Below are 24,884 nucleotides of genomic sequence, written 5' to 3'. Positions count from 1 at the left end.
ATGTACTCTCATATATGAAGTTTCAGTTCAGAAATTTTATAAAACTTCCCCCCTTACAGCAATATTTCAGACATTGCTTTGTTCTTATCTATAAATATAATGAGCAATCACCTCCCGCAGTGGTGACTTGCTGTCTGTCTAGAACTACTCTTCTATTGTAAAATTTTCAGACAGTGCTTTTGTCTATTAGCAAAAAAAAAAAACAAAAAAAACAAAACAAAACACCCCACTCGGCCTTGCCTCTTTTCACTAGCTGAATCTCAGAATATCCAAGCTGCACACAAACCTATATATTTTTATGATCAAATATTTGGCATAGAAACAAAGTTTGCTAAAGAACTGGATTTAAAGCTACAAAATCAGAAATGGACTTTTTGATGACCTTTCTTTATACATATGGTACAAAGTACACCATTAATAAGCAAACATATGCCCCAAACTCCCAGAGTCAGCTTTACAGCAAAGCTGTCTTTATGAATGTTAGAACTCCCTCAAAAACACATTTGCTTAATAAAGAAAGCTGTGTGTCAGGCTACATCTGTGCCCATATTACCAGATTATACATATATATGCGTATTAATTAGAAGCTACTGTAAATGCATATTCACAAGGATGCCTTGTTATACAACACTTAATTTCTGATCAGTTCTGATCTCCCCCACAGAGACACAGCTGGGGTTGTCATTTCTCTTGAGCTTGTCCATCCCTGTTCTAAATCCGATATCTGCTTTAAATTGTTTTGAATATAAACCACTAGGGATTAAGGAAGCTCTTAGGAAGAGGCCTTTCAAGTTATAATCATTGGAGCTCTTACCATAGCACCAGCAACACGGGTGGCATATTAAATAGTTACAATCCCAGCTAGGAACACAATCCCATTTGAAGCAGGAGCTGGAACCAGGTACAGGAAAACGCTAACGGAGAGTAAAAATAATCTCTGGATTCAAACAGGGCAGACATGCAATGTAGTTTTCCACTTCTTGCAGATGCATTTAGGAGAGGCACCACCTGTTTCTCCAGATGTTTACATGCTCCTTTAAAAGAGAAATAATCAACCAGCTAATCAGCCCTGATTGTGCTACAAGAATTTTACAATTGGAATACTCCACGTGAAAAACAACCCACAAACTTATTGTATATCATAGACACAGTAGTTCCATGAATTAGTAAAAAATTACAATTGCATCCATGCTTAAAAGAAATTATCCTGATGAAAAGCAGAAGCAGCTAAACTGCAGTGAAGCTGTTTCAGGGATGCTGTGCTTTATGTAAATTGCTGGGCATAGCTTGGCCTTCTTTTTCTATAGGGGTTTCTCAAGACCAAGAAAGGCAGTGTCTTGTTGGCTTTACAAGGACTACAGTTACAGTTTATACGCTATTCTATCAGCTTGAATTCACTGCCATCATTTAGGTTACATAGTTGCCCCTTTTTTTCCTGCTATTAAAGGCAAAGTGATATAATGAAGTATCTGGCACATTTCTAATGTTAGCAAAAGTACCTAATGAAATACAAAAAAGAAAAATAATCTAAACAAATCTTAAATGCACATGCTTAGGTGCACTTCAGGTACTTCCATTAAAGCATCAGGTGGGCCCAAGATTGAGAAAATTCTGTACTTTAGGAACTTATACAAGTATTTCTCCTCTATATAATGAAGCAGGCAAGTTAAAAAAACAAACCAAAAAACAACCTTTTTATATATAGGTACTTGCTGTTAATATATATGCATTTACTACTTTATGTTTGGGACCATCTGAACAGATCTAAATCTATTACTTTCCTTTGCAGCAGACAACAAAAGGAAATATTTCATTTGGATTTAGTGTGGGATATTTTGTATGTGTTATACATTGGTTCTACTTCCTGGATAAATTTTGTCTGTTCTTTACTATAAGGGGCTGGAACCCCAAACCAAACTGAGCCAAACTGAATGCATATAATTTTATCTACACAGACTTTTACATGTTTATAACCAATTTACAGTACAAAGGACTCTTAAAATTGTCACTGAAGACACCTAGCCCTTTCTGTCCCAAAAACATGCTTTCACAAATACAGGAATATTCAAGTTATACATTTGATTTTTTTTATCCCCATTCTCTCTTTTTTCACAAAGTGCTAAGTCCTGTTCTCCTTTAATTTCTCCTGAGCAGGGAATAAATTTATTTGGTTTTGCATTTAAGTCAGACTTTTAAAGCCATCACTGCCAAACTGGACTCAACACCAAATAGAAGAAGTAGATTCTCAGAAATTTTCTTTAAGCTCCAAATTAAAAAGCCAGAGACTTAACAGACACGGCCTATTTGTCTTCTGTATGACATGGAACAAGGCTTTTTTTGTAATGCTCATTTCATATACTGTTTATTACATGCTCCCATAGTATACAAACAATGTTTGAGAGTTGAGAGCACAAATTACTGTAATAGTCTCAGAATCAAAGCTCACTGCCTCTCTAATTAGGAGCTTTGGCTTCTCTAACTTACATAAAAACCTTTTTATGACTTAATTCTTCTACCAAGGTAAAGGAATCTTCCCAGAAAAATAGTGAAGATAAGATAAACACCACCTTATTTTAGGTTTTGATTACTTTCCACACTGGACTAGGTTCTTACTTTACGCTGACCTTCCTTTTGCAGTATAAAACAATCAGAAAAAGAATTTAACTCTACAAAATGGAATAAGCCCCTTCCTCCCCTTTCTTAATCCAAGTAAGTGTCAATAACTGATGTAAAGTGGAGTTCTGAGCAAATATGAATGCAAGCTTTCCATTTACACTTCCTTATCCATGCTGTAGAGCTAAATGATAACAATTTTGGAATCCAAGTAGAACTTCTGCTTCTACAGGTAAGGCAAAAAAAAAAAAAAAAAAAAAGCAATGGCCTCTTAGTAACAAAAAAGAGAAGTTATATGTACAGTTGGACCACCAATGTTACATATCTTACAGAAGGAAAAGCCACACCACAGAAGATTTCTCCTCCTTAAAAAGCATTGAACACCTCTATCTACTCTTCAGAGGTCAATTTGATATAGGAAAAAAATCTTACTGAAGGTGATGATCCGTGGCAACATGAGAAAAATAAAACTTGGAGATGACCAGTGAGAGGAAGCACATACAAGAGATAAGGGCAGCAAACTTCCCTCATGAATATTTGTTAGGAATTGGATCACCCTGCAATTAGAGCTCAGTTTCATCAAAACCTGTCCCTCTTTTCCCTCTATATGTACCCTGGAGGATGGACCCTTTGTGGCCTCTGCTGAGAGGAAGGTTCTGGGGCTGGGTGCCTAAGGGTGCCTGCAGGGCTGCTCTGCCCTCAGGGCTGGGATGTGTTGCAGAACTTTGCTGAAGCCATTTCCCCTTCTTCCCCACAGAGGGGATCAGGGCTGGAGGGAGCCTCTGCAGCGTGGGGTGACAGAGATGGGAGGAGCACCCATGGGTGCACTCAGCACCGGGATGGGGCTGGGGGTGAGAATGTGGTCCCTGAAAGGCCTGACATTGAAGTGTCTGTGGGGACCACCTGAGCCAGAGGGATCCTACAGCTTCCTGAGAGGGGAAAATGCCCAGCCCAGGCTTTACAGAAGCTGCTTTCCCTGCCAGCCTTGGGGATGGATCCATGAGCATTACCGGAGGTGGCAGCAGGGCTCTGCAGAATTGCTGCCTCTTCATGCATCTGGAGTGATCCTGCCCTTGGCTGGTGGCAAAGGGTCTGAGGTTTTTAGGACAGTTACAAAGGCTGAGAGCTCGCATACTGCCACCCCCAACATTGGCAGCTGCTTCTTGCTCAGCTGATGCAAAACTCATGAGAGCTATTGCACAACGGGACCTCATTTCTGATATTAAACAGAAAAATACATCAATTGCACAGCAGTCTATGAGTACAGTGACTTGTTAAAAGGTTTCAGAGGACTTCTTGATTCATGCAGACAAAGAATTTCATCTCCTAAAGTCATGCCTACGGGTTTTTTTTTTGTGTTGTGCAAGCAATCTTTTGAGTTGCATCACGTTGCAATTAAATACCTAATGAATCTGTTTTGCCTGGCAGCTCTGTGCTACCATGACTTTAAAAAGCACCAATTCAAAATTTTTTGAGTACTGCAAAGAATTCAGAATGCTTCTGATTCTAATACTCGGCATCTGTCTAGAAAACATATCAATCAGATGATCACAAACAGCTGTTTCATTAGACTTTTAATCAGCCATGATTTTCAAAGGAGACAAAGAATGTTGAAAGGGGTGATGGAAAGTTATTGCAGAGAATGTCCTACGTTAGAACTTCAAAATCTGATTGTAAGGAGAGAGACAGAATGTCACCAAGTACCGTAAAAACTCTTTCATGTATAATGTTATATTACAGGCAGTATATCTATCTGATAGAGATAGAAATAAAATACTCAGACACAATGCACATAGAAGCACAACTGTGCTCTTGGCAGCTATGTTGTTATTCAATAGAAAAGTTGTGTGTCATTAGTTTGCACAGATTACTAAGAATAAACTTCTTGCCCAGCAGTCTATTTTCTCTTCAAGTTCCATAAGTCCCATTAATAAGGGGTTATGAAGCCTTACAGGAGACACAGCACATCCCTTTGCTTATGAAATGTTGATGGCCAAAAATGCCCAATTTCTCCTCAGTAATATTGGTGTAAATCTGCATTAGCTCTGTTGGATTCTGGAAATGTTACAAGGTAGCTTCTTACTAATTTTTAATTCAGGATGCCAATTTGAAGTAGTAGTGCAACTACTCCATGTTATCTGTCTGCCATATGGCCACAAATTTAAAGAAAAGAAGGGCTATTTCTATAATTTCTTTTTTATATGTAAAAGAAAAAAAAATCCCAAACTCCTGACATGCAGTTATTATAAATAGGTTATTACAGTACTAGAATGGTTATATCATACAATTCCTTGAAAATATTTCCAAGCCTGGAGCATTAGAGTGTCTAAAACACGCCCATACTGGGAACACCAAACATGGTGCTTGCTTCACAGTGAGCCTGCAGAAGTTCTTTGACTTGATCCTGACTTATCTAAGGGCCCCTGCCTGACTTAAGTGTTGCCTGCTGACCCCTTTTTGCCCAGGAACAGGGATTTTGTGTCCTGTCACTCTTCTCCTGGCCTGCCCATGCCTGCAGCAGAGCTGAATGCTGCAAAGGCTGGGGCAGCTACTGAGAGCTGTCAGCACTTTGTGAGAGAGAAATCCTGGATCTAAGGTCCTAGGGCAAGAGTCACCAGGCATAACACCAATCAGCAAGTGATACAGACTTCCTGACACTACCCAAAAAACCTTTCTTTTATCTAGACCCATGTATCTTTATTTCTTTGCTCCTAGGGAGGTGGGGGCTTTCCTTTAATTCTGGCTGCCCAGGCCGCTGGAGAGGATGTGCTGCAGCCTTTACAAAATCTTCCCGTGGGGGCCCCCACTCCTTTCAGGAACCTGTTCCAGTGTGGGTTTCCTACAGGTCACAGCCTCCTTCAGTCACCCATCTGCTCCAGTCTGGGCTCCTCCATGGGCTGCAGGTGGGTATCTGCTCCTCCTTTACCCCCAAGGACAGCCTGGCCCACCATGGGCTGCAGGAGCATCTCTGCTCCAGCACCTACAGCACCTCCTTCTTCACTGCCCTTGGTGTCTGTAGAGTTGTTCATCTCACATATTCTCACTTTTCTGCTTCTTAAATACTTTATCACAGAGGCACTACCAGCACTGCTGATGGCCCAAGCCTTCTAGCAGCTTCTCACAGAAGCCAGCCCTATAGCCTTCTCCCCCCTGGTCCCCTAAACCTTAGCAGCAAAACCTAGTGGATTGTAATGTCATTTCTAAAGCCATCTCTTCCCCAGAAAACACCACAGGTGCAGATTCAAAATACTGGCCAAATACCAACAAATAATTATTGCCCATTGCAAGCCATCACATGAAAGACAAATGGAAAACTCATGGTAATGAATGTTCTCTTGTCCTTCAGAGGTTTTTCACACAGGTCCTAAATAACAGGCATTTCCAAAGTGTTCCAAGGCACAATTTTAATTAATACTATAAATAAGATTAATAAATCAATAAGCTAGAAGAATTACATAAGTGTGGAGTACAGAATGATAAAAAAAAACAAAAAACAAAACGAACCAAAAAACCCACCAGCATTCAGTTCACATTAATGTGGGGCTACATTACCAGATCTGGCCTGGATGGTCAGACTTCAGCTACCAGTGCCAGTGATTTACAGCCTGTTTTCTGTAGAAAGCACTCCAGATATTTCAGACATGATCTGGGGCACTTCTGGTTTTGAGGTCTTACGTTATCATCTTCACTGGCTTTGATGGTCTGCTTTATGAATGGCTCAGCACATTAAAATTATCAGCAATACTTCTTCAATGTGCAAGAAAGTGTTTTTCAAAAATTAGTAACATCAATCTCACTTGTTTAGATGTCACAGGTGGGGCTGCATGTTAAAGCTGAGGACCAGTTTAACATTCCCACGACAAACATTGCCAATAAGAAGTCAACAGGTAAAATATACCCTGTGCTTATGCTTGACATCAAAAGTTCTACCTTTTCTCTTCAACCTTTACATAAAATTCAGACTACTTCCAAGTGGAAGGAAAAAAAATTGAACATGAAACAAATGCCTTACTATCAGGGATACCTAGAAGTTATTTAAAACTGACAAAAATTTCATTTTCTTTATGTCATGTGCCTAAATGTTCAGCCACTGCAGATCATTGGCCCCCCCACCTGAAGGAGCAGAGTAGTAAAGTTGACAAAAATTCTTGAAAGTCATGCTTGGTTACAGGTTCTGTTCTGTAAAGCAGCCCCAGAGAAATGAAGAGGTAATTTTTTTCAGCCATTAATCAATCCCATGAAGGAAATAAAATTCTATCATCCCTTTGGTTCCATTCCAATAAGAGACTGATCCATAAATGAAAAACAACAAAGCACCCAGAAAAGAAAAATAATAGGAGTGTGTTTTTTCCCAATGCAATTAACATGACTCAGACCATACCAAAAAAAAAGGAAATACAGGAAGATAGCAATTGCCATAACTAACCAGATCATGGATCCAGGGTCCAAGACAAAAAGCTTGACATAGAAAGCAAAAAATTCTTCACTAGGAAAGGATGAGATGATCTTTTAACTCTTTTCCATTCTTGGTGGTTTTCCTAAGTCACTTCTTTTCATTTAAACTCCACCATGCCCTGGAAGGCATTTATGTTTTCCCTGCTAATAGCATTAATTTGCACATGCATCCCACCTGGCCTTCATTTCTGTTTACAGTCCCCTGTTCTTCTTGACACTGAAGTTTCCATATTCAGCAAGAAATTAGAAAATAATTTTGAGCTGTTAGTACTCTCTAATAATCACCTTGGAAATTTGTTACACCTGGGTTGCCAACACTACACAACACATGTCTCTGACAGCCTCTTAATTTAGGTGTGTTCTCAAGAAAGCTTGTTCCAACAGCTCTTTCACTCTCCCCAGTTCCTGCCTGCTCACATTAATAATGTGAATCATCAGTTCTGGTAACATGTCTCCCCATTAGTATTGCTTCTCAGAAAAATATTTGGGTTTTTCTCTTTTTTCTTTTTTTTTTTTTTTTTTTTTTATACACAGAATTTGTACAGCACATTTTTTGCACAGAAAAGTGAAGACATCACCACTTTTCTGACCCACCTGAATCTTATATCTTCAGCCTTGGATTTTTATTCTATTAACTGAATTGAAACAGACACAAATTTGATGGACAGCTCTGAAAGTCCTGGTTCCTGTCCTGTACTCTGCCAAACTCCTGCAGCACCGGCCCTGAGCACTTCATAGTACAGAAGCAGCTGTGTGATGTATATAATTATTCAGAAACACAGACTTTGTTGTAGGATCAAAGATGTAACTGCAGAATGTGAAGGATATGGGCAGAGATTAGCCTGCCAGAGTAAATCTTTACCAGTCCCATCAGTTCTAGGTATGTATACTTAAAGCACTTTCTCTTCTGCATCTCTGTGTCCAGTTTCCTCTTTGATTTTTCATAAAAGCAAGTCAGTATTCTTTTTCCAAAATGGTTATTTGTTCCCCATTACTGAAGATAACTTCAGTCTTTCGATGCTTTTTTACCTCACGCTTACTGAACACTCTTGCAAAGTATTATGTTCATCTATTTCCAAATAGTCTTTTGACTTATTTGCCAGAATGACTTCCCCAGAATAACCCAGGAAGGCCAGAGCAGAGGAAGGAGTTAAGGCCCCATCAGAGCTCTCCGGGGCATCCACAATTCTCTGGGTTACTCTTTTCTCCTAGAAGCTGGAGGGGCAGTGCCTGGGAATAATGGGTCACATCCAGGAGAACTCCAGTAGGTGAAGGGCTCATGTTACCTGCAAAGGTCTTACTATCATATTATGTTCCCAGATTCCTTTCCCCTGGAAGCTAATGCATTTGTGTTTATGTGCTTAATTATACTTAGCTATTTAGACTCCAGAAATAAAATACAGACTTACTGTTTGCCAAATATTTATTTAAAGGATTTGAATAAAAGAAAATCTATTATTATATATTAGTGGGTGTATGGACTAATCTTAGAGGAGATCTCTGCTTTGATACTTTGATATATATCTTTGCATTCCTACTTCTATTTCCAGTCTTAATATTTGTACATCTATGTGGGGGGAAAAGGAACTGCTTTACTACAATTTAAGAGTCTGAGTATCATTGCTTGAAATATAATTCTTTAGAAATATAGCAAACATCTTGTTTCTGTTGAAGTTATACCAAAGGGAAAAGCATAGGAGCAAAATTAATTTTTTTGCATACCAGCCTTGTGCATGTATCTTTGAGACAACTGAGCTAAGAAGAGTGGGATCTTGCACCCATTGAAGTCAGTGCAATTTTCTCAGCACTGGCAACACTTCATATTGCTCAAATAAAACTTGTTTCAGTACCAGGCACTATAGCTGATCTGTCTTTGCAGTCTGCCCAGGCAAATCTGTCCTGGTCCTCAGCCAGGCTAATTAATTCTGATGAGGCTGCTAGAACAACATTGCTGTGCTGCATCTGATTCGTGGCTCCAAACTCATGGGCTGAACTGAGGAGCTCCTGTGCTGCTCTCCACTTCTCTGACACTCCAGATACCTGCATTTCCAGGGAACATACCTTGTACATAGACTCAGTAACATCCAAAGTTTTGATTATTCTGCCCTGGATTTATGGAGAATAAAATTGAAATAGCAAACCAATGTCCTGACTCATCACTTCCAGTTTGCTCACAGAGAGTTAATTTTCAGATACACTGAGGAGGCCATGAAAGGCTTAGCAACTGAATATCATGTTCTCCTCATCCAAGGCAACAAAGATTGAATAAGACTTCTGCTTTATTTACAAAGGAAAAGGCAACATTTTGTCTGCTTTGGTAATAATTGTTTGCTTGTTTTGTTTTTAATTGGGGGGTAAAGGTTGGTGAAATTTAGTGCTTATAAAAAAATAGAGATTAATCTTAGCCAGAGCAAGGTTTGGTGCAAGCACACCCTAGCCTAAACTCAAACAAATATCCCTGACACAGCCCCCAGCCAGCAGTGACAGTGGACACTCAGCTGCTGCTGCAGTACAGGACCTGTCCTTCAGACAGTGTCAAAATCTTCTTGAAAAGCTCAGTTGTTTGCTTGATTTCAAATAGGTTTCAAGCCCACCAAAACAGCACATTTAATTATGCGTCCATTTCTTAACTCTGACATCTAACTGGTATTTTTGTATCTCCAACTATGCTTCATGTAATTTCTCCTAGAAAAAAAAAAAATCAGGAGGTGGCAGAAAGTTGAACCTGTGATAATGGGTTTTTGGTTTGTTTTTTTTTTATCACATGCCAATTTTTAATCTAGTGGACTGAATCTTGATATAACAGAAGTCACTTGAGAGCACATTCAATGTTTGCCTCAATGCTTTGATCTTTACATGAACAAAAAAAAAATAAAAATCCCAAGAAAAACTGATACAGAAGAAGAGAGCATTGAAAAAGAAACAGGTGTAAGACAGAAAAAAGGTATAACCAGGTCAATAGGAATTTCCCACTTGCTGTTCAAATTGCAGGCTTTTTTGCCAAAGGAATCAAAGCTAACCACATACAGTTTTCCCACTGTATACTGCTTGGCAGGGATCTTATCACTGAACCAAATTAGCAGGAAAGAGTATTCTTAGATTGCTGCTGGCTGAGGACCAATTTAACAGTGGGCTCCAGGTAAAACTTAAAACAGATCATTATTTGTACCTTTTTTTCTTAAAGAGGCAGAAAGTTAATACTGAGTTGACCACAGATGTACCTGTGCTGCTTTCCACTTACAGGGCAGTAGAATCCAAGACCTGAATATTTTCAAGGCACAGAACTGTGCCAAATACACATTTTTATGTTTTGGGGGAGAAGAAAGAGCTTATTCCAGGAGGGAAACTTCATTCATGGAGGCAGTATTTGTAAGTGTCAGTATTTCAGGTACTGAAGGGCAAAAAAAATCCATTCATACTTACTTCTAGTAATTAAGTCCCCAAATAATTGAAAAAAATTATTGAAAATTGAAATTCCATGAATTTCAGTTGAGCCCCTGCTCAGAAGATGGATGTGATCCTATTGACACCACTGAACACAAGCAGCATTACAAAGGAAGCTTTTCCCCAGAACTTCTTTCCTCCTGCTTGAAATGGAGTTTTGTGTAGCAAAAGCCCAGACTGGGAAAATTCAGAAAAATTCAGGGAGTTGCTTATGCATTATCCTATAGGGTAAAAAAAAACAACCAAACAAAAAGTTTTTAAGAGAATGTGAAATGCATTGGGCTCACAAAGCTCTTGGCTTATATAAGAGATGCCAAAGGGCAGTCTGTTCATTACCCAAGACATAAAAAGTAAAAAGGCTGCTCCAAGGCCTTGAGGCAGCCACAGTTTCCTTAGCTGTGCTTCACAGCAGCTGCCCTCCACTGCCTGCTCAATGTCCTCAAAGATGCTCTTTAACAGAGGGCTAGAATGACACACTTACTGTCACAGCATCCCTTTTTGGGAAAGAAAAAGACAGCTGCAGTTTCCAGAGCTCCCCTTTCCAGTTCTCAACTTAAACATACAGGACTCATCCTTCACTATGGTGTAATCACATTTACTCTATTCTTTAATATAACTTCCTGCTCTCCTTAGTCCTTGATAAAAATGGATGCTCAGATATTTGTCCTAACATGTACAACTGGCTCTGTGCTGTTCAGTCCCATACGAGCAAGATGCCTTGAGCATCAAGAACCAGCCATGCAGATTCTGTAGGATTCAGTTTTACAGGACAAGGAGGGAACCAGTACAAAGGAGCAAGGGGAGTCAACATGCTCCTTCCTATCATGTGATTTTATTAATTTGCCAGAGGAATTATTCATGCACACTACAGTTTTTCCTTTAACTGCTGTGAAAAAATTATATAATTGGCTGGGGGAAAAAAACAACAAAACCTTCCTCCCTAAATCTGGAGTGCCCTTTTGCAATTTAGCAGCCCTGCATTTCCTTCTTGCATGCAGCCCACTTCCCTGCCATGGAGCCATGTCCCCTTCTATCTTATTCATGCTACCTTCTAGCAGCCCTTTGTATGTGATCTCTGCCTGTGACCCACTTCAGAGAAGCCATCAGCACACAGTTGTAGCTGTTCACAGCAGTAACCCATCACATGGTCACTCGTTTGTGTTTGTGATGTATCTCAGCCAAGAGTGTCAGGTTGCAGGGGAAAGTACTGGCTGGGATTTCTACTGTAGATCAAGCTCTTGCCAAGGAAACCTGAATAAACCTTATAAAAATAGCCTCTCCTTCCTATTTATCGTAGATTTTTGAAGTTATAACTATTTAATTTATCAAACTTGATTTACTGAAATATTTACCTTGGATGCTGTTGTACTTGATGGTTCTAAGCAAAGAAATGACAAATTCATAATGACAGCTGGATGAAAAAGAATCACAGCACCAGAAATTAAATTAAACTGAACAAACTGTTGATTTATTTATATTTTTAGCTACAAGCAAAAGACTGAGGTTAAGTAATAGGGCTCTAGACGCTATTTTAAAAATTGCAATAGAGAAAGGAACCAAAGAGAAAGAATATTACATAAAAATAAGGAAACCATGCTCACCTCCTCCATTCAAACACTTGGGAAGAGAAAAGGGAGAAGAGATTGAAATGGCTGTTGAATAGCATTCATTTGATGACTTGTGAGCATTTCTTTATAAAAAGAAAAATGGTGCCTCTTGCTAGAAGTGTTTTGTCATGCAGCTCTAGCACCACTGCCCTCTGCATTCCTGCAGGGGCTCAAGGAAACTCCTTGCTATGAAGGGGAGGCTACAAGAAGCACCAAAGAAAACATTTGCAAGTATACCAAACGTAGTTGATGGAGCCTGCTGTTCTTGGAAGCCCTCTACATTTATTTTCTCCAGTTGCAGGTATGGCAAGCAGTTCAATTTGCGCTTTTCCCATATGAATAAAACTGAGACCATCATTTCACACATTGTCAGTTCACAATCATGCTGTCACCTGGGTATTAGCCTAGAACTGTGGCCTAGGATTCAATGCCTTTCAAACTAAAAACTGCTAGGACCAAAAAATTTCTGTATCCAAGACTTAACTACCTGTTCCTGCTTTAGCCTGTCACAGGTTGTGATGCTCTCTGGATACAGACATATAATGGGATGAGAAACTTCTCCTTCTTCTCTGGACACAGGTGAGAAGACAAGGAGAACTTACTGGTATCCCAGTTCTCTCCATTGTTAAAAACAAAAAAAGAGTGAGACAACTCTGCTCAAACAGCAGTTATACAGCAAATTCTATAGCTTTGTCCTTCAACAAGAAACTAGAAAATGAGATGTGGTACTGGTTTCATATGTTTCTGTGCAGCAGTGCTCAGTTCATGACTTCAAGGATTACTGAATTAAGAATTCAAAATCGGGCAGATTTTAAACTCTGACTCTCACAAATCACTGAGTAAGCTGGTCCTGCAAGCTGGAAATGTTGAGAGCAAGGTATCTGGTTTTCTTTCCAGAACTTTTCAAAGGTGAACATATCTGAATAAAACTCAGCTGAGCAGATGACAGGAGGATTCACTTAGGGTGCAGAAGATGCAGAAATAGGCCTTGAATGAAAATAGACATGAACATCCTGCCTTTAACTCTGCACAGATCATCATAAGCTAATAACTTTATCAATAGTTTCAATTTCTAGTCCAAATATTCAGTTGGCACTCAGCCTGTGGCATTGATTTTACAAGGGTCAATGGTTTTCCTATTATCGAAACTTGTAAGGTCTAAAATATCAGCACACTTCAGAAACAATAAAGAAGAGGCCATGGACTCATGCACTGTGACATGGTGAGAGGCTGTGCTGACATTTCCTCCCTCACCAACCTGGCATGAGATCTTCAGGAGTCAGTGAGTCACAGTCTAATGTCACACTAATGCCATGCAATGCCAAGCATTAACCTCCACAATGGCCTTGTGGAAATTATAATTTCTTAGTAGCCACTGATGCCAGCACAAATTTATTCTGTGACAAGGGGAGCACTCTGTATGTGTGGTCTCCTGTACCTCACCCCTAATTTTATTTTATTTTTTTTTCAAAATCATTTTTGAAAATCACTCTTATAAAGCTCATCAGCCACACAATCCAACATTGTTCTCAGTGCTGTATTGCCCCACAGCAAAAGTTAGCACAAGCCCCACCACACCAACTCTGCTTCTCCTATCTTTCTTTTTGTAAACCAAGCAGCTTCCAAACCATCAACTCATGGATTTCTGGTTGGGAATGTCATCTCACACATTCACACATACACACACTCTCTCCCTTTGAACTGCTGTTTGGTCTTGGACAGACACAATCTCTGCAGTGCTGTATGAACAAATGTCATCTTCATTACCTCAGAGGGCCTCCACAGCACTGGAAGGAAGCTGAACGCACTGAGCAGACCAAAAGGCATCTGAAGAGTTTCAGCACAGCCTGGTGGGCAAGCTCTGAAAATGCACAAGGTCCATCCCAAGGCCTCTGTGGGGATTGATGTGGTGTGAGCTCTTGGTCTCAGCTGACTGCCAGGCAAAGTCAGGCTGTCCTGAGAATCAAAAATCTCCAGAACCAAAAATTGGATTACTGAGTGCTAAAATTGGTCCAAAATAAACTTCCTTTTTATTTTTTCCTCTGTTAGGCAGTTGCACTTATTATTACATTAGCATTGCCAGCCATGGTGGTGTGCAGCTGTGGGGATTTGAGACAACCCAGCTGTAAATAGTTACATGTTTGATCCTCAGAAAAATTTTCATTATGGGAATTTCAAAACTTCAGTAACATTATACATTGCTGGTGCTGAAAATCCTGAGTTTAAAAAATTATATTAAATAAAATCCTTTCACTAAGGTTAAAACAGTGAGACCTATATTTTACAATAATTTGTACTAAGTAGCCTTCCTAAACAATTTCTTTGTCCCTAGAAAGGAGACATTCTAATAGAAACTTGCTCAGTACTTTTGTATTCATCATCTTCATTTCATTTGCATTGAAAAGATAGACTTTTAAAGCTTTTGTATAAAACTTTATTTTTATGTTGCTAGACCTTTAAAATTACTGGATTTTGTTTTTCTTCCAAAGACTTGTGGTTTTTCTGAAGCAGGGCTGATGCATACAAAATGTTGTTGTATTCTGTGACTGAAATTTGCCTTTTCTTTAGTTTTTCCTAGTCTAAAACACAGTACACTGGTTCTTGGCAAACAGTTACTTTAGGTATGGAAAAATAGCTGTGGTACAGCTGTGCAGAACCCCAGGGAATTTCTGATACTCTTTTTAGAGGCAATCTGGAGAATGTACAATGTCAAAAAACCTGGGCCTTTACAAAAGCAAGATGCCTTGTCAAAGAGATAAGTGTTGCTACTGGAGCATTTTTTCTGAGGAATTGTAAAATAAAGGATATCATTTCCAGCTTAATGAGACACCTGTCTCGAGCCACTCTCCTTTCTTACCTTTCCTTTGCCATCTCACACAAATTGCTTATCATTGTCAGTCTTTACTTCCCAGCTCCCAGCTTCAGCACTGCCTCCTGTCACAGGCTCACTACCCGGCTTGTGTCCTCTCTTACAAGATTTAACTCAGGTTTCCTGTTCTGCAGCAAAGCTCAAAACCCAAGGTTTGCTTCACTCCTCAGGCACCCTGCATCTGCCCCAGGTGATGTCCCAAGGGCAGCAGCAAGAGGTAGGGCAGGGGCAGGAGGGTCCAACTCCTGGGGCTCCCTCCCAGCAGATCAGTTCAGTTCAGTCATGATATGCCACTGTGCACATCTCTGAAAAAGATTTTCATATAACTCTTCATTACAGAACATAAGAAATTTTTAAAAATCTATATGGAGGCAAAGACACAGGTCATTCCACTGCAGTTACCCTGACCAAGCAGAATCTGGTGGAAGGATTTTCTTTCTCCCTCATCTTCACACACTGGGCACTGCTAACACAGCACTGCCAGCTTTCCAAACCCCACCCTTCAGCCAGCTTCCTACTGGCAAACTCTGGGAGAAATCCACTGTCTCTAGTCACAGAAGCCCATGATGAGCCTTGTTTTGTTGCTCAGAGTCCTCTCCCAGTTTGATCTGTTTAGTTATTTTCATCCTGGACTTAACACTTTTGGACAACAGCTGTTACCTTGAGGGCAGAGGTTAGTGGTTTCTGTGCAGCTGAGGTTTACTTGAGAAAATAAACCCTTTTGCATCTTACTTTGCGTGTCTGTTCTCAGCTTTTAGGCTGTGCCAATCTCCAGCTTGCTGCAGTGTTGGTCTTGCCTTACAAGCCCGAGCAGTTTCTCAGCAGTTTGATTTTTCCTTTCAAAATACATACAGCAATGAAGTGTTAACTTAGCAATACATGTTTTTAAAAACAACCAATATGCAGTTAAAAAAACATAGAAATCCTTCTAGAAAACAATCTAAGAAAAATAAAGTCCTCCAGAATTTTTACAGCCCAGGTGCTGCAGGAGCATAAAAGCTGCAGAAGCATTTTACAAGGCACTGAAATTATGAACACCCTCAAATTTACACAAAATGAAAACTCGTGCCTATTTTTTTATTTAGAAAATATTTTCAGTTATTCCTAAAAGCATGACTATGTCTGTCTCTCCTTCCTTAAATATATTGCTGCATTGATCTCTCTATTTATTACCTGAACTAGCTGGAGAGGCATCACACTGGCCAAATTTTAGAAAAAATTAATTGTTCTCTGGATCCATAAGCACAGTGGGTCAATCTGCATCCAAAGCACTTCTTCCTTCAAAGTGTGCTAAATTCTGCATTTTTGACATGTTACTCTATATAGGCTTGGGCCCTACAGGTTGGTTTTTTTTCAGATTATCTTCACAATTTAGTCTCATGAGCTTTTGCTCCACAGGTGACACCCTCAGCTTTGCCAGGTTATCACCTACAACAACTTCAGATGAAAAGGCTGAAATACATTCTAAACAAGTGTGGCTCTGTTACTTGGCTCTCAAGTATTTTCAGTTCTGCTTGTATGGATGAGGAGGAATATGCACTGATAAACTATGAATCACTGAGCAACTGTTCTTTTAATGACATCAAGGAAAACAAAAATGAAGTTTCCACCTCTATAATGAGAGGATCAGGACACTTACCTGGGTTCACACGGAGCTTAAGAATAAATGTGCCTTTTCCCTGATGAAAATTGTAAATTTGTCATGTATGGGTATGAACAAGAGTTTTTGCATTTGGAAGAAAATTATCAGTTTGCAGATTCCAGTAGGACAAAATATTTCCACCCTGTCAAACAATTAGTTATCTATTTTATTTGTTCTAAAACAGCAGCAAAAATGGAGCAAGAAATATTACAAATCTCAGAACTGTAACATACAAACCTCATAATTAAAAAAAATAAAATCTATACCAATTGAAATCTATATAAGGTTTGGAGGAAAAGCATCTAAATATTTTCCAATTCTGAAAACAGGTTGGATGTATCATGGAAGCAGTCCCCTTTAAATAACAGTAAATATAAGAAAGAAATGAGCAAGCCATGCAGCATTTTAAAGCTCTACGAGTTGATTGAATGTTTTTTCTATCAGAACTGTTGCCATCATTCAAATGCCAATCTCTCAACTCTCTTCGGGTCTAACATTGAAAGCTCAGTTTACCATGTGTAGGGCAACAAGGACACCTTGAGGCAAGTCAGAAAAATGCACAAAATTCCATCGGCATTGATATGGGAGGACTTCCACATTCTCTCCAAGTCTGGTTTCTTGGAATTGCAAACACGATGTAAATTGTAAGATCTCTCAACTGTTTGGCAAAGTCCCACAAGTTCCACATACAATTATAAAAACAGTGCACATCAGCACTCCTGAAATGCTAGAATATCTGCTTACCAGTTATGTTAATGTACTTGGCTAATAGTTTTGAAGACAAACCTGCTTTGTCAACACACTAATCCTGTTTGTTCTGAGTTGCTATTTTTTGTTACAGACAGTAAAAAAATTTCTTTGCCAGTGCTCAGCATAGCATTACACATGTTACATATTTTTAAAATAATAAAAATAGTGAAAAGGTTTCTGAAGAAGTATTAAATGCAAATCTACACAAAATTTTAACTTTCACAGTTTTTTTGTCACTTTCTAACAAGTTTCAAATACTCCTTTAAACTTTGTACCTTCGAAAAATTGATATAACAGTAAATTGTTTTCCAGAAAAAAAGATAGGAGGAGGGACAAAATTATTGTACTTCTTAATTTGTTGAAGAACTTTCTTGCACGTGAAAAAAAAACTTTTTTTTTTTTCCCAGCGATAGCATCTAAGTTAGAACGGGACTTGTGGGGCCGTTTGTAGAGCTTTCTGTTCCCCCTCGTGCTGTCTGCAGCCTTAGAATCATCATATACTTCAGAAATCTCTTTTTTTGTCTGCTGTTGATGGCTAAGATCAATAGTGATCAAACCCATCTTCCCTTATCGTGTTTTTTCTACTTCACTACCGAAACTGAACTTTATCTTCTTGGTGGCTGTTCTTCTTTATTTGTCCATTCTGTGCAGGGTAGGTACTGCAATGGTGGTCATACAAGGAATTGGTAAATGTTCCTTGAAATACAAAGAGAAGTTTGGGTGAATGGGATGCTCAGATCCTAAGAATAAACTCATTCTTTCTCTGGTTTTTTGTTTTTTAGTTTTAATTTCCAGAAATACAAGATGTATTGTAACAAGACTGAATATGAAACAGCTTCCAGAGTTCTTGGCATGCAGAGTGTTGCTTCTACAATTTCTTCTGATTTTGTGATCTATTAATGTCTCTTGTACTTCTTCCAAGTTGTATCACTCAAATGTCACTCTTGGTTCACAAGGTACAATACTGTAGTTTTAGAGTTCCTAAGCTGTAAACAGTAAATGTTGTAAGGAACCCAGGAAAGTAATCTAATAACCTGCCCCATATTGATAACACCTACTCGGTAGTAAACGCATGGTGTATGGTATGGAGACACAATTTCTCTGGAGTGATATAAACAAAACAAGTTGATGGCTGCTAGCCTGTGAAATGGAGTTAGCCTCCTAACTCTGGAGAAGTTAGGACTGTGCACATACATCCTTGAAGAAACTAAAGAAACATCCATTTATGTCACTTTTAATTTTATAATATTCACCCTTCCACAAAGCTGTCATAGAACTGCAGCTCTGGACATCTCACCAACTCCTTCATTCTTATCTGTACAGCTTCCCAAGTACTCGTGAGTGGCTGTGAATGTCCTGATTAGAATTAATGTTCTCAGTGCAGAAAAGATGTGTAAGGTTAAGAGGATATTAGTGGCCATGATAAGTAATCTCATAATGTTATCTGGTAGTTGATAAGATTTACTTACAAAGGTGGAGACCATTCCCAGCCTGGTGCGACGTAGAGCTTTTACTACTTGGAAAACATCTATTACTTTTTCTATTTCTGCACTTTCCAAGAGGGTCATTAAAGCACAAAATACACCAGTCTGCTGTGATCCATCACTAGAAGATAATGTAAAATGTACATGTAAATTTAAAATGTAAAATCAGCATGTCTTCTGACTAAACATTAGATTACTTTCGAAGTCCACATACTACATTACATTTCCAAAATATTTTATAGTGGACTGAAACTGTTACAATTAAGAATATCTGTTGGAAAGACATGAGGCAGTTGACCTAGAGGATCGCATGGGGTGTCTTATGGGTAAAGAGAAATCAAAAGTTTCAGCCTTACAGCCTCAATGACTGTTAGCAGAATTGTCCTCTGGTTTAGATGGTTTCAAGACTATTCCTGGAAGTGCTCCTAAGAAAGTGAACTTATGTGCTGGACTGAGAGAGAAACCTAAAAGCTCTGCTACAAGAGCCAGGCAAGAGCATTTCCCTCTGACCGCCTGCTCCAAGACCACACTTGCAAAAGAGTGCTCACTTTTCAGCACTACAATCAAAAAGGTCAAGCTTGAGCAATTCAAGGAGTCTTCCAGGGAGGCTGAGCCTCCAGACATATGGAAAGGCTTGTAAGAAAAGTAGGCATCCCAAAATTGTGGTTGCTATGTATATCCAAAACTTTGAGCTTGGTTAAGTTATATGCTGAATTCAGACTCACTGGCAGTGGACGACAAGTGGACACTGCGGATGCTCTTGTCCTCGGATGGTCTGGCTGGGATTTTCTGTTTCAGATGGAAACCATGCTGACTAAATCTTTGGGATTTTCTGGAACATCGAAGCCACTCCATTTATGATACTGATACTGATCACCTTCTGTGTTTCTTTGTCTGAAAAACAGCAGTGGAGATGTAGTCAATGTTCAGGTCAAAATAAAGTTTCACATGTACAAATATTGCAGATTATAAAAGAAAAATTATTTCCTGAAGACTGCATGGTGATGCGAGTTCTACCTCATGAACATGATGTGAGTTCTACCTCTAGCTGAGCACTCTGCTCAAGTATGAAAGACAGCTGAATTCGGTAACCACTACCTCATCGCAGCAATTCACTAAATGGAAATTTTGACCTAATTTACAGCCTTTACCATGATTGGCTGTCTGGAAGAGAAAATACATAAATAATTTTTTTAAAGCAGAAGTTTAAGTGCAGTGGGAACTGCAGGAACAGTGGAACTTCACTTTCTTTAAGCTAAGTTTGTAGGAGAAACAAATATAAAACTTTTGGCACTGCAAAGAAATTTACCTTCAGATGGTAAACATCAAATGCTCGTGTGTGTAGCTAGGGCAAGAATTGACATCTGTCCATTTGAACTTCTATACTCATATGTTTTCTTCTCCCCAGACTGTGCACAGAGTCCTAAAATGGGTAATAGTACAATCAGTGCCTCCCATTCAACTTTCAATTATTTTAATCTTCCACAGACTGTCCTTACAGAATGCATTGATAACAGAGTAGGAGTTTTTTTAATATATCATCATAGACATTTCCCCTCAAAAATTTATTCAAATGTAAATAAGAAAGGTAAATAATAGACAAATTACACTGGAAATCCAAATTCCTCATCCTATAAAACACATTTCACTGGGAGGGAATGAGAGAGTGTAGTTTTCTTTTTATATAGAGGATCCTTAATGTTCTATAAGCCAATCCTCACCCGATCTCTTCTTTCAGCTCTGTCAGCATAACAATGACTTGACTTTCTTTGGAAAACCATTTGCCAGAAGTCAGAGATTCTCCTGCAGTGGTGCCTGTTGCAATCTGCTTTTGGACCCAGTAACCCTAAAAAGAATTTTATTCTTCAATGTGTTTGAAATGTCATCAAGCACTATACTCATAGCATTTAAATGCCCACTGAATAATGAACTCTTTTTTATAGAGAAAATATGCTATTGCAGGAGGCCCTGCTCTTTACAGGAATTCTATCACCAAATTACATTAAACTCAGTCTCCTAACAACAGCATCACTTCCAAACTGACACGAGGTATTCAGATGCAGGGTAAGACCTCACCCAGCTGTTTTCTGCAAAACATTTTTAAGGGTAAGCCATTTAATTTAGACAGCTTTTTAATTGACCACTAAGAAATGAGTTTATACCACACAACTGGGTGCACCCATCACTTCATACTGAGATACTCAAAATAGAAGATACATTAAACTGAATAAATATCCTAACTGTGCAATATTTTAAAGGATTCATATAAATCAAATTTAGCTATTTATTCCATTAAATCAGTTACTTCCTTAAGACCAGTAACTGCTTCTTCTTTGGAAGTATATAAGATATCAAAAATGATGACCCAATTTCACATATAAGATTTTGCATATGTGAATAACTATCCTCACATTCACTAAAAAGTGAAAATATCAACATGATCAACCTGTGGGCAGATGCCCACTAATAGAAATAGATATATCCTGAGGGTAGTCAAAATCTATTAATTTTAAAAATAACACACAAACACTGTATGCAAAACAGAAATATTTCTATGTTCCTCCTCACTATTTGATATTGTACAGCCTAATTCCATGTAAAGGGTATTAGATTCATCTTACTACTGTAGCAAAATTTAGAGCATTTTGAAGATTAAAACAGTAAGTGGATTTCTCAGTTGACTGTCAGATCTTTCTACCCCATTCGTGTAAATCTTACTCTATTTGTGAAATCAGTAAGACAATAAGAGCTCAACTAGAATATAACTTTAGCTGAAAACTTGTGAAATACCTAAATTGGTCTTCTAAATACATACTGGTATGAAGGAAGCATTGATGTACTTGCTGGATTCTTCAAAGTCACTGTCCTCATCTGAGGAAGCATCTGAATCATGTTGTTGCTTCTCCTTAATGCTTTCATCTTCATGTCTGATGGGCACTCGATTAAAGTCATCTGCATAAGACAAGTGTCACTGTCAGAGAGAGGTTTGTCCAGCAAGTGCAGGGGGAAAATAGGACAGTCCTTTCACAACAGACTGCAGAGCAAAGGCCCCTTTATTCAAATCAATGTTCCCAGTTATTCACATTTAAAAAATATATATTCTCTTCCTTTTTAAACCCTGTGAGAAATTTCTAATTTTACAGTGTTGAGAAAATTAATCAACCAAATACATTTCCATTACATAAATTATTGTCCTCATTTTTTCAAAATGTAGTATGTTTTTTTACAGAAGATAAGTAAAAAGGGGGGAGGTTCATGAAAAAGACTCACATGGAATTATGTTGGCATTCCTATTTTTACTTTTATTTTCCTCACGATTCCCAGTTTCTGTGTCCGCCATCCCTTATAGGAAGGTAATCTCTAGAGAAAAAGGACGTTTGGTATTGTGCTTGATTAAAAGGATTCCTAGGATCATTGCCCCTTCTGGTACCCACACTCATATTTCATTTACCAGTGCCTCACTTCTTACTTCATTTCTTTAAGCTTTGGTTACATCTGGACTATGGTTGAAAAATGCCTGCTATGCAGGCACAGGAAATCATGCATATCCACACTCAAATAATTGTTCTGTGTGACCCATCTTCATTAAAAATATTAACATCTAAAGCAGAGATAAAATTTTATTGCTTTACAGATTTTTCATGAAGATTAAAGAAAAATTTTTCCATGCCAGATAAATAAAGTAGCAGAGAAGTGATCTATTATGCATGGTCTCTCTGTCTCAGGACTGTTGGTACTTTCTAATGTAAGTGGGAGGTAAGGGCACAAGAATTCAATGATTATTTACCTGAAACTCTGCCTCCAGCAGAGAAGGATCACTTGGAGGATCTCTTCTTTTCAGATTGTTAAGATAGGAATGCAGTTCTGAGAGACTGACCTCTGTTTTCCATACTGGTTGTATTCCACTAGTGCTTTGGATAAGGATGTACTGTGACTGGTGTTTCCCATTTGAAGGATTTAAAAATAAAGTTATTGAAGATTAATAAAATATATACCACTTTTAAAAAACCCTTGTAAAACTACTACTCCTGTGCTGTGATTAGTATTAAGAATACTAAGCATTAATGTTAAGTAAGCATTATATACAAGTATTAAAATCCAAGTGGCTTCCAAACTAGACATTTTGGAGCACATTTAGTGTGTTGAATGAAAAACTTCTGCAAATAAATGTAGTGTCATCCAAGAAGTATTCAACTGAGTTTGAAAGCATATCCAAAATTCTAAAAATTCTTAAATAATTTTAAAAGCATGCATTGCATCAGTCCATAAGTTTGGTTTTACGCCCAATTCTACTGAAAATCCAATGTAGACAGAGTTTTTAGATTTCAAAAACTACGTTTGACTATGTAGGCTTGATTTTGCATTTGTAAATTGTATGCCAAAAGCTGCATTATCAAACCAAAGATGTTATTCTTGGCTCCTTTTTTGAAGCCTCAACTTTAAAAGCTGAAGTTTTGAAAACAGAAAACTGGGTGGGAAGTTTACTATCAACAGCTTCAGCTGAATTGCAGCAGTACCAGGACGGACTGAGCAGCAAAACCCTGATGAAACCATAGCAAAGGAGAATACTGGCAGAAGTTCTGATGAGATACCTCTACTTGAACCATGAGGCAGCGCTGCCTCCGTAGCTTCACAACGTAGCCATAAACATCCACTCTGCCTTCTGCATCCAAGCCCTCCAGCATGGCATCAATTCCTATGTATGTCCCAGTGCGCCCAACACCAGCACTGCAAAGCACAAAGAGGTTTGGTTACCAGCAGGGAATGGCATCTCCCAGTCCCACTCTGAGAGGGGAGCAGTCAGGGAGAGAACAAAAGTGAAAATCCTTCACTAATGATGAGATACAAAGCGTCTGAAAACAGTTCTTGATGTAAATTATTTGATACACAAGAAATAATGAGCTTGCATTGTAAACATCTTTTAATAACACTAAGCAAATACTGACAAATGCGGTGCTTACAGACAGAGTAGCCCTGCATTTATCTGTCCACTTTTCAAAAAATATCTGGGGATGCTTTTCCAAAAGTAACTTCAGATTTTAGCAACCTGAATATCCTTCAGGAAGCAGGACTCCTTGTGCATCTTTGTCTGCCTCACTCTCAGGTAGTCAAGTCACAAAATTTGAGATCAAATAAATACCTTTGCCAGCTCCCTTTTCTGAACAGCTTCATTTTATGCTCATTTATCACTAACATAATTTTTCAAAACCAATATATATTTACCTGCAATGAACCACTATTGGGCCACTAAAAAAGTTGCTGAGAGCTTTAACTCTGCGTCGGAGTTTGAGAAGGAGGTGTGGATCCTCAGGGACACCATGGTCAGGCCAGCTTGTGAACTGAATATGAGTGATTTCTCTTCCAGCTGTCCTTTCTCTTCCCTAGACAAAAGTGAAGTGTGGGGTTTTCTCACACTCACAGACACAAAGCCAAAATCAAGTTGAGGTATACAAAGGAGAAGAAAAACAAAGGCATCAGTCAGGTGCTGACACAGAAAATTCAAACTGTGTGCTGTCATCCCAATGGTCTCTCAGGTTATGACATCTGTCTTGTTCCACTTTAATTAAAAATACCCATGAATCAGGAACACACAATTACTACCACAGAGGACAAGGTTTAGTACAGCAATCTCCAACAATCAGCCTCTAAATTCTTACTCAAAGTGAATTATCTATTTGTGACACAGTTACTCATACAGTTATTTACTACTCTTCTAATAATTATTTACCACCATTCCACCAGAACTGCAGAAGTCCCCACCTTCTCACCAGGAACCACTCTTTTGAGTTCTTCAACCAGTATCAATTTTATTAATGTGATGTCAGCCTAACAGAGAGCAGAGAACTCTAAAATTATCAGCTGTCAATCTGCAGCTGTCCCTTATTTCCAGTGTCAGATTGTTCTCGTCATAGAGCTGTGTCTTTGCAAATGATTAATTCCTAACATACTGATATTCTCCCTGTCTTGACCTCAAGTTGCAACTTCCTTTTAATCAGATCACTTCCTGAGTAAATTTCAGA

At 38.7% G+C, this 24,884-nt stretch overlaps 1 protein-coding gene across 1 annotated transcript in view; it reads right to left on the bottom strand.

Annotated features, from left to right (window-relative positions):
* Positions 1–17,790: 17,790 nt before the first annotated feature.
* Positions 17,791–24,884, bottom strand: part of PTPRC (protein tyrosine phosphatase receptor type C) — a 58,828-nt gene continuing 51,734 nt past the window's right edge. The window contains 21 exon segments of the mRNA XM_030455301.1: positions 17,791–17,844; positions 17,846–17,977; positions 17,979–18,066; positions 18,278–18,285; positions 18,850–18,985; positions 19,590–19,611; positions 19,614–19,667; positions 19,670–19,756; positions 20,170–20,202; positions 20,205–20,287; positions 20,586–20,627; positions 20,629–20,659; positions 20,662–20,710; positions 21,680–21,816; positions 22,135–22,191; positions 22,194–22,224; positions 22,652–22,749; positions 22,752–22,780; positions 22,782–22,798; positions 23,457–23,592; positions 24,088–24,245. Coding sequence (XP_030311161.1) covers positions 17,797–17,844; positions 17,846–17,977; positions 17,979–18,066; positions 18,278–18,285; positions 18,850–18,985; positions 19,590–19,611; positions 19,614–19,667; positions 19,670–19,756; positions 20,170–20,202; positions 20,205–20,287; positions 20,586–20,627; positions 20,629–20,659; positions 20,662–20,710; positions 21,680–21,816; positions 22,135–22,191; positions 22,194–22,224; positions 22,652–22,749; positions 22,752–22,780; positions 22,782–22,798; positions 23,457–23,592; positions 24,088–24,245 — 1,476 coding nt within the window. The 3' untranslated portion in view covers positions 17,791–17,796.

This window comes from Calypte anna, chromosome 8 (genome assembly GCF_003957555.1).
Source record: "Calypte anna isolate BGI_N300 chromosome 8, bCalAnn1_v1.p, whole genome shotgun sequence".
Lineage (NCBI taxonomy): Eukaryota > Metazoa > Chordata > Aves > Apodiformes > Trochilidae > Calypte > Calypte anna.
Note: the sequence above shows the minus strand (reverse complement) of the source record. Positions and strands in the feature narration are given on the sequence as shown.